Raw genomic sequence first — 12,838 nt, 5'->3', positions numbered from 1 at the left:
AGTATTTCCTTATTTTCAAGCGCACTGTGTAAAGACGGCTTCAGCTGTGGGAGTCGGAGACGAGGATTTTTAAGACCAGTCTGGTAACGAACAGGCGAAGAAGATCGTGTCGCCGGTCGCTGACATCCAAAATTCCTCGGTCAAGTCACAGTCAGGTGTGACAAGCACGATATTCCTTCAACGGCGCCGCCGAGCCGCTCATTGAGACGGCGGACTTGCTCGTCCCAAAACCTGCCTGGACCCAGATATAAAACCCGCTTTCTGTTCTTCCTGGTAAGTATCAGAATAAACGGCAAGAATCGATATTGTTTGTGATTTTTGCTTAGTTGTGGCATGTGCTGTCATTTTTATTCCACGGTAGCCTGATTTGTATGCACGCTGGGCAGAGTGAAGTTGGTGTGGTCACGTTATTGGGGGTAGGGGGCACTAGCCGCTGGGGAATTGATCATTTAGTTGTTTTTTTTCGTGTATAATTTACTGCAGACGCCTCTTGTGCCCGTGCACTAAAGCACAACTTCTAGACGTCATTAAAAGCCTTAAAGTTTTATAACCAAGCCCTGATGTCATTGATACAATATTTAAACAGGATGTACTGTGACTAGGACAAAATATCAATTTAATTCAGATTAAGGCGAAAAAGATGCATGGGGCCACGTTCTACATGCACTGCCAGCTTCTCCAACAGATTGAGGGGGTGCTTACTTTACAGAATTTTCCAAGTTAACGGACCTCCTGTCTCAGCACACTGACCTCTGAATGTAACCAAGCCTGCTGGTCTAGGATTGACATCACTGATCTGAAGGCGTAATCCACTTTTGGCAATTAACCTTTCACCGGTTCGAGATCAGTAGGCAAGGTCACCCCTGGGTGCCGTTCTCGGTGGCTGCACAGCATATATATGAACCCTACAAACCTCTACATGAACCTAAGTGCACTTATTTGATGCATAAACGGCACACCAAGTCGACTTCAAAGTCTCACCTAAAGGATATTGTACTGCACACACAAGGAGTTAAAAGTATGTCAACATTCTTAGTCTGCTGCACATGAGATTTAAATAAATGAAATGGCAGTATTTATTATTATTATTACTATTATTATTGTTATTATTATTTCGCATTAGCACTACCAATTAAGTATGTACTGTAATGATTGACAAATCTAAGCACAAACTTCAGCTCCCAACTTAGTACGAGTGAAAGACAAGGTGTTGGCTTTAGTGTCCGTCCTTGAAGCATTCCTGTGACTTTGACCTTTGGAGTGTATCACGCAGCATAAGGGGAGGGGGGGCGGTTTGTTGAGTCTTGTCCATAAATCTGAATCCATCCTGCATGTTCTCAATTTTGGGGATGAAGTAGTGACATTCTTTTGTATTTGCCGCTTTAGTTACCTCTGGTCATAGTTGATATTGTTTTTGTTTTGTTTTGTTTTGTTTTTTTTAATGGCAGGATTCAAGTTGTGCATGTGTTATCTAAGAGGCTTGAAGTTGACAGACTGTACTGATTTGTCTTATATTTTTTTCTGAGAATTATAAAATCATATGTGACATTCAGTACAAATCTTTATTTTGCAGGTGTCCTGATACCAGCTGTCGACAACCTAGAACAGTCACATACTGTATATAGGCTTCCAATCCATTAAGAGGTAATGCTCTTTAATATCTTAATAGCATGTAATTCACTATGTTTTGAAGTTGATAACATTATAGAACATAAAGCGGGTGACTTATTACTTACTTCGTCACAGTTGAGGGGTCCCTATTGTTATTCACATTGTTATGGCATATTGTGCTCTTTCAGGTTTGTTTGTTGGCAAATGATTGTGCAAGGTATTTGTTTTAGGTTGACGTCTACATTGTTTGTGGTCCAAACACTTTCATCCCCTTATTTCTTTAGTATAAAGACCCAGTCGTATGATGTCCTGTGTTGTAATGATGTTATTGCATAATTTTATATTTGATTGGCCTTGCATCGCTTGTACTGAAACACGCGCTTGCGTTGCCAGAAAATTCGCTCAAAAGTATCAAATTTGGCACAAAAATGCTACAGTATTGGTGGGGGGTGGCATTCTTTGGGGAAGAATTTGGCATGACTCCGACACGGCTGCAAATATGGCCCCCTCAGGGATGTCGATTGCCCACCTAGTGCTTATGATCTCTCAGGGAATTCATGACATTATGAACTTTCTGTCCATAAATGGCCATATTTCTGAAAAGATGAATGTTTTTGGGGTTCAAATAGCAGCGACTTTCCCATTATGAATCTCTTATACATTTCATTATTTGACAGTTTAATTCATTGAGAAATTGTGTTATTGTTATGCAGCATGAAATGAGTAATCAACAGTAATAAAACCAATGTAATTCTTGTGTCAGGGGTGTCCAAAAAGGGTGCAAGCGCTGCTTTGAAATTCTATGTATTAAAAACGCTGAAATCAATGAACCACGTGATTTATATTTTAGATTTAACTACTGCGTAACAGCATTGTGTTAAAGGTGAAAAGGCAAATAGTTTAGGATTTTCAGCATTTTGGGGTGGCCTCGGCCCAATATCTAGCAAACTAGATCCACCCCTGCAATGAACAGTTACCACATCCCATCGCCGCATTCAGAATCACCACATGATGGGACTGTAGTAAGCTGTTTTTAAAACAGCTACCTGACAATCCTTAATGTTTGTATATCAGATCTTGACACAGTGCAGAAAGTGGAACAATGTTTGCTTTTAAAATGGATTTTTTTTTTGCTAACCACATTATTACTGTTATTATTTTAGTTATCATTTATTTGTACTTTTACATATCTAGAAAAGAACTCTATACAATTAACCAGTTAATTAGTAGCAGTGCCACCTATTTTGACTCCCTGACTTGTCACACTGCGACGTTTATTTTTTAACTAGCGTTGCAGGCCGTGTCAATGTCATTTTTAGTATATGCTGCGGGCCGCTGAAATTTGAATGGGGGCCGCAAATGGTCCCCGGGCCATAGTTTGGACACCATGTGAATTTATTTTAGCATTTATTAAGTTAGTGTCCATGTAACATTTCCCTCAGCAAAACCATATTAAGTGATATCTTCACGTTAGTAAATACAATTTTAATACAACGTAAAATCAAAGTCATTCAAAGGTATGTAAAATTGTTGGATGCGTTAACGTCGTGAACCGTTTGGAAGTTCATTGCACATGTTGACCGTGATTATTATTTTTAAATAATGGTATGCTGTAGTCAGATTGATGTAATGGTTTCAGGAAGCGTTTGTTGGTCAAACAGCTGTTTGGCAGGGAGAGGTAGCAGCTAGTAGTTTGACACACAGCAACATAGGAGTTAGTAGCAGGCAGGCAGGCAGGCTGCCGGGGTAACTACTGGTTTTCACTCTTACCTCACCTGCATTAAATTACCACGCAGCCGGGAGACTAAAGTGCCACACCAGTCTTCCCGATCAGGTAAGATGGAGCCTAGTCTGGGTTAATGACCAAAATAAATCTAGAGCAAAGAGGATGTAGCTTTGCCACTGTGATTTAACCCTTAGCAACTGCTAGCGAGTTAGCTAAAGGGAAGCTAACGTGTCCGTTTCAACGGTTCGCCAATGCTAACGTTCTGCTACGTTAGGTGTCAGTTTCAATGGCAAGTTATAACAGCCGACTCGCGACATGAGCCGATTCACTTTGTGTTATCATAGTTATACATGCTTGACGTCGACGGCGACATTTGATGCTATGCTTTTTCTGTGAAAGATGTTCGCCACTAAGCCAGCCAGATGTCGGCGTGTGTAGCGATGCACATGGTTGAAGCATCTCAACACATTGGGACAACATTTGGTTGTAGTTTGGAATAGTCAATTCCACACAGCCACTTTTCAAAACTCGGTTTGTAGTGTTCCTCACTTCTTGACTGCATTCACGTCTGGGGGCAAACTCCAACCAAAGTTGCAATAGCAAATGCAGTTGTAAGGGATTTATTGCTGGGGTGATAAATGTTAAACATGCATGTTAGTTGTGAATGTTATCTGGAGCGTGTTGCGATTTAGCATCCAACTAAAGCCATGTGATTTACGTGTGGTGATATGACACACCTCCATCACGGCTATGTTTTATCATTTTTATGAATGACTAGTTTTCTCTTTGGCTTATGACTAACTTGTTTCGAAAATGCTACTGTGTTGACGCTGTGTATGGGCTTGGATGGTTTTTGCAAGCACAATTTGTTATCCATCCATCCATCCCCTGCATTTTGCTTGATAACAAGCAAGGTCAGTTAGTCCACAGAAATCTCATCTCATCTCATCATCCTTACATACTGCAATATTGTTCCAATTAAAATAGTTTTAAGAACACATTTTTCCAATGCAAAACTTTGGTTGAACTACATAGAATACTTTTTGCAGTATCATTGTCTTTCTTTGGCATTGTAGTCTTATTGAATAGTGTGTTGCCATTCTAAGACGAATAGGAACCCACCTGTCTGCCCCCATAGTATGTCCATTAGATTTTATTGTGTCAGGCAGTTTTTTCCTTAGCCCAAGTTACTGTAATTTGACCACCACTTTAAAAACTAATAGAGGTTATACTCAAGATGATGTAACGTTTTGTCTGTTTTATTTATTAGCTGTTGAAAGGATGAGGCTGTAAGTCACTACAATAAAAACAGAAATCAGTCCTGTATTGTATTTGCTTCATTCAATTTGTACTCAATGTGCAATATAGTATTAACGTAATCAATTGGACCACAGCTGGAAAATACTTTTTCTTTTATACGGGCCATTGGGCCAGTCTGTTTCATATTTTATTTGACAATATTTTAATGGTAGGTTTTGCTAAGGGTTTGTCCTTTTGAACCTGATCACATGTACAGTACAGTCTTTATTTGCATGAGGATGTTTTCTGTAATTTAACTTTTTCACCCAAAGATGATAGACAATGAGAGTAGGGGAACGCGTTATTCCTGCAGCACTCTTACAGCCTTACACATTATAACATTAGTTATGCGTCTGGAAAGTGAAGCCTGCTTTACGAGCCGCGTGACCTTCATGCAGTCACCTTGGCTATTTTAATTTACGGAGATGCCGGTGACAAAGACTTCACACGAGCCACACTGAAAGACCGAGCAGTTTTAATAGGTGTGGAAGGTTTGGATTCAGCTGCAATGTGTTTATTCCATGGCTTTAAAATAATAGCTGGACAAATATACAACTCAGGTTTTTCTATTCTGTTTATTTTATTTTTTTACTTCAGAGACAACTCAAAGTAATTGAGTAGTAATCAGTATAGTTGGAGGGAGATAAGATAATCCTTTATTGGTCTCACAGTGTGGAAATGTATAACAGTTTAATGTGGCTGGAGCAGCGCTTGGATATTGGCAGCGTCCTGTCGCGCCTGTTGGGAAACATTTACACTTTGACCACAGAGGCTGCCATCTTTATGATGATGAAAATGTCAAGTTAAAGTTAACCTATTGGATTGTAGTGCAATAACATTGATTTAATTGTATCATTCTGTTTTTTTTTTTTTTTAAATATATAAAGCCTAATTAAATTTTCACTCTTCTATATATATATTTTTTTTGTTGCGCACCCCACCTACAGGCACATAAGCCTTTATTCTGTTGGCCTGTTATTTACTCTGTATATTTTCTTGCCCTGTAGACATCATGTCTTCCAGGGATCGCCGGTCCGATGTCTACATCAAGGCGGAACCGAGCAGTCCAGAGGGAGGTGGGGGAGGTCGGACCAGTCCCGGCGGGGCCTCCTCCGACTCCTCTCAAAGCGGAGGCGGCGAGACCAGAGGAGACGGCGCTAAACGCTACTCGCCGCCGCTCTACACGCCAGCCTTGCGGTGCCACTTCAAAGACGAGAGCGGAGACGGAGCGGACGAGGGATCCACCGGAAATGGAGCCGGGCGGTGCAAGTATGCCCTGAGCACGTTACCCAAGAGGCTGTGTTTGGTCTGTGGGGATGTGGCTTCGGGCTACCACTACGGCGTGGCTTCGTGCGAAGCTTGCAAAGCTTTCTTCAAGAGAACCATTCAAGGTATGGCTTGAGATGTCAAACGGCTTTCCCCAGTTCATGATTAGTTTTTTTTTTTATGTTGGCGTGTTGAGTAAAATATAGTAAAGACGCAAAGTTTTTGAAAATGAAAGGTAAGTTGGCAGCAGGCCGGTCGAGTGAATGTGCATTTTACAATAGGCCGTATTCGCTGCAGTAAAAGAAGGCCTTAATATTTACCATTTTCATGTTGCATAAACACAAGATGGTGTTTATTTGATGGCAGCATATGTCAAAACATTTGCAAGTTACCTTATAATGCCATGGGGGTAAACATAGCCACGGATGTTTCCATTTTGTATCAGACCACTGTGGGTGAATTCGAGCCCAGAATTCAGATTCAACTGTTTACTGACATTTCTTAAATATTACCTGATTTGAAGTGCTGCCGTACTATCATGATTCATACGGCTCAGGTAGATTCCGGTAGTGTAAAATATAGAAATCTTTTGTGATGTATGGTGAATGATGATACATTAACTTAGTTGTTTTGATGCATTCTAACACAACAGTGTAGAAAGTGCTACAAAAAGTTCAAAACATTTATAATTTAACATCTTTGTTTGACTCAATTGTATATTTTCGAATTGCGGTTCGACTGAAATTTTCAGCCATGTACATAAACAACACAAGGTTGAAATGTGGAACCTTTACAATACATCATTTGAACAGTTTCGGCCTGACCTTCCTCACTATCACTACACTGCTGTTAACTGAAAAAAAAAAAAAAAAGAGGGATTATTTCCATGTTTAAACAAAAAACAAATATTTCTCTTCTTTCTTAAGCTGCATACAAATTCAACCTTTGCCTTTTTGTTTGTCAAACAAAAAATAGACCTTGTTGAAATTGCAGTGTAACGTCTTAATTTTATTTTGTAGTACAGAAACTGCTATTTTTAAAACCCCCGAGTTTACTTTCCAGTGCCCTTTTCATGCATTTGACTGAAAAGATTGCTCATGAATACAGTTCATCTAGCACGTTTTCACAGTACTTCCATTTTGGCATATTTTATTACAGAAATTATATACAAGACACCATGAAGACTACATTAGACACTTTTGTTGAAAAGTAAAGCAACTCGTATTCACAGCTTTTCCTTACTACTCGATACATCTGTGATAGCAATTAGAGTCAGAAGTTTTGATTGTGGCACACTTTGGGCAATTCGGATCATTCAAAATCTCCATCAGGTTTGATGGGGAGTGTTCATGTTCAATCGGACTCCAGCCTGGGCTCAACTCAGTCATCTTGAAGTTGCTCTTTGATATCTGGGATGTTTGGTTAGGGTTGTTGTTGTTCTGTTGAAAGATTAAATATTGCCCCAGTACTGTAATAGAAAACAACAACAACACTGGGACAGGTTAGTTAAATTGTGGAAAGTGGAAACATCTCAAGGATGGTGATTAGGTGAACAAGAATTTAGAATGTGGAAAAATGCTGTAAATACTTCCCGGTTGCAGTGTTTGATTAATTGACTCCTAACCCATCTGATCATTTTTTATTTTATTTTTTTTAAGGTAACATTGAATACAGCTGTCCTGCTTCAAATGAGTGCGAGATCACCAAAAGGCGCAGAAAGGCTTGCCAGGCATGCCGCTTCACTAAGTGCCTCAAAGTGGGGATGCTGAAAGAGGGTAAGCGACACTTCCACTAAACCAGAAGTGGCTTTTCATTAGAAGTTTATTTATTTATTTTTAAATATATGTATTTCTCAGTATAAAGCATTCTTTAATGTGTCTTGATGCAGGAGTTCGCCTTGATCGGGTCCGAGGTGGACGGCAGAAGTACAAAAGGCGCCCTGAAGTGGAGAATGCAACATACCAGAGCGTCCCACTATCACTGACTAAGGACAACGAAAAGGGTTTGCCATGTTTCTGTAGGAATTTGTGTAAAAAGTAAACCGCTATTGAGCAGAGCTGAAAAATCTCAGGAAGAAACACAATGTGACAGAGCTCATCACAATTTGTTTTAAAACAGTGCCACCTACTGTACTATGTCTTTTTTTTTTTTTCTGTAAAGTGCAACACAATCAGGGTTACCCACACGGAATGATAGATTAAATTCTAAAGCATTTTTATTTATTTTTTTACTTTTTTTGTGTTGTGGTCTTTTATTTGCTTTTTGTCATGTCTCTCTCTTTTTCTTTTTTTTTTCTTCATCCTTGTTTGTGTTTTGTGATACAGGTTCTTCAAACATCATCGTGTCCCACCTGTTAGTCGCTGAGCCAGAGAAGTTATTTGCAATGCCTGACCCGCTCCAGCCCGACACAGCCCAGCGCACGCTTACGACCCTTTGTGACCTTGCTGACCGCGAGCTGGTCGTCATCATTGGCTGGGCCAAACACATTCCGGGTAAGAGATGCAGGCTGAAGACGGCTTACAACATGGTTTCTGCATCATTTAGCTCAATAACGTCCATAAGACGGCAAAGAGAACGACCTCCTTTAGTGGGGCTATATTTTTATTCTGTAAATGTGCTGAAAGTTCTGCCATAAAATGGTCAGCTATTTTGTATGCCGGAGGTGGGTTTCTTATCAAGTGGATCTCAATATGTGGCACTCTAAAAAGCTCTGCTGCCAGTACTTGTTGTTCAAATGAGGGACTGTTGCCAGTTTTCCTCCTTAAAATTCAGAACCTTCACTCTGGCTCTTTGTATTCCCCCGCAGGCTTCTTGTCTCTGTCGCTAGCAGACCAGATGTCTGTGCTACAGTCCGTTTGGCTGGAGGTGCTGGTGCTGGGTGTAGCGTACCGCTCACTTGGCTGCGAAGACGAGGTTGTCTTCGCCGAGGATTTTGTCCTTGATGAGGAAATGTCTCGTGTTGCCGGTCTAACGGAGCTAAATGCGGCAATCAGCCAACTTGCCCGACGTTTCCGTGCCCTAAGCGTGGACAGGGAGGAGTTTGTCATGCTAAAAGCCATCGCGCTCACTAACTCAGGTACAGTACATGTGTTGTTGCACAGGTAGAATCTGGCAAGTCAGCTACGGTGATGTATACAGTTGTGCTCACACATCTACATGTGAGCACAACTGTATGTCTGCCAACTAGTGGTGAATGGTGATATACAGTTGTGCTCGTAAGTTTACATAGCTAGCCTAAAATATAAACTAATGAGCACAAGTGCTCATATGTTTCCATGCATCTGTTATGTCAACTTAAGAGCACAATTATCGTGTATTTAAAAAAAAACGTATAAATACGTCTTTGGGACACTTAAAACATTAAAAAAAAAATATATATATATATATATAATTATTGGGGAGCAAATGAGTTAGTCAGCTGAGCTCTGTTTTTAAGCATGGGTGGAAATATTCAAGATTGCAGTCAAGCCAGCAGGTGATTTTGAAATGAATCCACTGTTGAGTAAATAAAGGTTGAGAGACAAAACACAGCGGCTCATCACGTCCTCCCTTGTCGCCCTGTCAGACTCTGTTTACATCGAGGATATGGAGTCTGTGCAGAAGCTGCGGGACCTCCTCCACCAGGCCCTCCTGGAGCTGGAGTGCCAGCGGCGTCCGGACGACCCCCAGCGAGCCGGCCGCCTCCTTTTAACGCTGCCGCTTCTCCGACAGACCGCCGGCCGGGCTCTGACTACGTTCTACAGCATCAAGACCCGCGGCGGTATACCCATGCACAAACTATTCTTGGAGATGCTGGAAGCCATGATGGACTCTCCCTAGAGGGGGAGCAGCTGCAAACGTAGGATGACGCAGAGACTCGACGATGATCTAATCTAGTCTTTACGAGTGGGCGAATTGTTTTGTCACAAAAGAGGTTTTATTAGAGAATTATTCATGAGAAAAGGGATTGTTTTTCCGTTGTAGCCGACACGAGGAAAGAAGCGCAGTTTAAAAATAAAGTTGCAACCGTCAAGCTTCGGTGAGCACTGTCAAGGTCCACATTTGTGTGGACAAAAAGTGAGAAGCGATACAACCTGAATGCCAAGTTACTTGCCGTGGCCTCCGTGACGTTTCATCGCAGCATCATTCGCCAGTTGCATAACCACCGGAGAACATGGAAGTCGTCAAGAACAGACTGCAGCCATGTGGCTTTTGAACTTTGTAACGAATGCAACAGTGACTCATGAAAGCCATAACATATCCGGAAAAGACTTGAGGGTCCATTTTTAGTACACAGGGTGCATTAATTTACTATAGCTTAGTGCCGTTGTAGGCAGTTTTTTTTTTGTTTTGTTTTTTTGTAGGACGTCCTTGCAATATGCTAAAAGCAATATAATGATCCACTTAATGTCTATCACCTGGATCATGTGGTAAGTTACTTCCTAGTTAGTCATGGGCTGGTAGTTTTCCACTCTCAGGACCCCAAGTACTTATTTTATTTCAGTCATGGACTGGTTTGGACCTGGTACGAGTTTGGGGTGACGCGTTTATGGCCATAATCAGAATTATTCTTGACCAATATAATCCCGATTATTAGTCAAAATTATTCACCATGCTAGGGAAAACATCAGTATTTTACTGCACTACTTTTATGTGAACAGTTTTCAGTGCAAAATGAATGATTAGCATTTTAGAATAAATGCTACTTCAAAAGAAAAAATAGCAAGGGCTAACTGGTGAAATACGGTTCACGTTACTCGCCCTGAATCTGAAACAAGTCCCAACAATGGATGTTGTTGATCCCTTTCAAAGCTCCAGTTCGTCATCTCTAATTTTTGCAGTACTTCCTTCTGTTGCCATGACTCAGCGGGGTGCGCTCGCTTGATGTTTCGGCAGCTTAATGAAGCCATAACCATGTGTTCAGAACCTGGTTGATGGCTGACCACTGGTTGGAAAAATTGCTTGATACATGCAGCAAGTGAATCCACAATTTTAAATGTACATTTTGCTGATGAGCAGGTTAATTTAAAACGTGACACTCAGATCAGTTGTGCAGCCCTATAAGAAGAGAACTGTTGAACCACTTGCATTCATTAAATGTATAATCTATAGGGGTGGTGCACGTGAGAACGTGCCCCTAAAATCCTCCACTTTGGACGGTAGCGGTATTTTTCTTAATCTTGTTGACACATGAAAAATGGTTTCCATTTGCAACCAATGAGTTTGAGTGTGACAACACTGAGGTGGGACAGAAATGCATCTGCCTCATTTGCCGTTTTCCGTACCGTTTGTCCTCTTGATCCTAGATATGGACGGACCTCAGCCATGCTGCTCTGAAAACTGATCTGACTTGTTCCATCCGCGTGCTTGTTCTGAGATTGGGTGCGTTTTCTCCAGCGAGGAAGCGCATTGCAAAGTCATCAGTCAGTAATCGGCGCGTGATCTACTTTGTGTTGGTACGTGTCTTGAACTTGTAAGCGCCTGTAATGGGCTCAGGGCAACTCGAAATGCAACATATGCAACAAAGTGTGCTGAACCCTTGTCTTGACCCCTCCTCATTTGCTGTCTGGTGACCGTCGTCCTGAGCTTCATGTTCAATGTATCTGCTGTCCAAATCCGATTCTCCTGAACCCCATGTATGTATATTGGCCAAAGTGCCATTAATCTTTTAGCCATGTACAGTTACAGTAATATAACTTAGCAGACATGCAATTTAGAGTGAAAGGTGACGAAGCCAGCAAATGTGACAATTTCTTCTTTACAAATGTACAGTATTTGTGCTACTTATAGTGTATGGGAATTTAAGAGATTTTTTTTTTTTTCTTACATGTTCCTTGACTAGGATTTTGAGATGCGTTAATGAAAAAGGATTGGATTTATAGACTGACAAATTTGTGGGATGCGGATTAAGATGTTTATTTAGGAATGCTACTTTTTCTTTAACTGTTTTCTGAAAGCTGTTGTCATTACAGGGATCAAAATAAGGTTGCCACCAGATTAGTGAGGCTACAAAAGTGTTAAATAACTGGAGACAAATTTTTCACATCTTTTGATCTGCTCATTTAAGTTACAATTGAAATTAAATGTTTTGCTGTTCGACAAACATGTTTTTGAAGATCTTGTCCCGCAAAGTTGACTTTTTATTAGTGACACAGGTTAATAATTAGCTTACTAACCAAATTTGCAGATGCGTGGAAGAAGTGTTGTTTTACATGAAGATATAGAACATCTTCATATTACTGTATATTTTAGGTACATGTTAAGATGGTCATAGGAAACCAGTGTCTAATGGAATGGGAGTCATTTGCAGTAATGCAATTATAAAGTCATGTGGTTTCTGTGTACATTTAATATAAATTAGCAATACAATAAGTTACCAAAACACTTGTTTCCTTGTATAGCCGCTGTGTACATTTAACATTGCCAGTTATGAGAAATAGCCACTAAACGTTATTTAGAATCGCAAATCAATGTTTGTATTTTGACAGACTATTTAAATGATTAAATTCTATTTTTTACTCAATTTACTGTTTGTTGACATTGCTTTATTTTTATGCGTGTTGATGGCTGTGAATTTCTGTGTAGGCTTTGTTTTCTTTTCAAAGTAAAGTTTTGATGTCCTTGTCTAAACATGCCCACATTAAAATCACTGTGAATAAAAGTGATATATTCCACTGTTTCAGGAAACAGGGAGTGGATTATTTGAGGTGCTTTGTGCTGTGAAATAAATGGACACACTACCCACCTCATATCATTGGTTTCATTTCTACTACAGGACAGTACGTGTGATAAAAATTGCTGTTTAACATAATATGCTGGTCGTTTTTAGTGCACATAGACAGTTGTATGTCAGGTTTTTTTTTTTTTAACCCTGGTCAATAATATCCTGATAATTGACTTACATTTTGGACTACAGAGCTTTTCAAAATGTACTCATAGCACATTTTGAACATGTTT

General features: G+C 40.3%; 1 protein-coding gene across 3 annotated transcripts; it reads left to right on the top strand.

The window, feature by feature from the left end:
• Positions 1-13: 13 nt before the first annotated feature.
• On the top strand, positions 14-12,630 carry esrra (estrogen-related receptor alpha). Of its 3 annotated transcripts, XM_077504241.1 has the most exons (8): positions 14-273; positions 1,574-1,644; positions 5,644-6,027; positions 7,561-7,677; positions 7,791-7,904; positions 8,227-8,394; positions 8,709-8,978; positions 9,468-12,630. In XM_077504241.1, exons 3-8 carry the CDS (start codon positions 5,649-5,651, stop codon positions 9,719-9,721), a joined length of 1,302 nt encoding a protein of 433 aa, XP_077360367.1. In that variant the 5' UTR covers positions 14-273; positions 1,574-1,644; positions 5,644-5,648; the 3' UTR covers positions 9,722-12,630. The 3 variants fall into 3 exon arrangements, with proteins under 3 accessions (XP_077360367.1, XP_077360369.1, XP_077360368.1); XM_077504243.1 differs by lacking the exon at positions 1,574-1,644; XM_077504242.1 differs by lacking the exons at positions 14-273; positions 1,574-1,644 and adding an exon at positions 3,150-3,445.
• Positions 12,631-12,838: the final 208 nt, after the last annotated feature.

This window comes from Festucalex cinctus, chromosome 18 (assembly GCF_051991245.1).
Source record: "Festucalex cinctus isolate MCC-2025b chromosome 18, RoL_Fcin_1.0, whole genome shotgun sequence".
In the NCBI taxonomy this organism is placed as follows: domain Eukaryota; kingdom Metazoa; phylum Chordata; class Actinopteri; order Syngnathiformes; family Syngnathidae; genus Festucalex; species Festucalex cinctus.
Note: the sequence above shows the minus strand (reverse complement) of the source record. Positions and strands in the feature narration are given on the sequence as shown.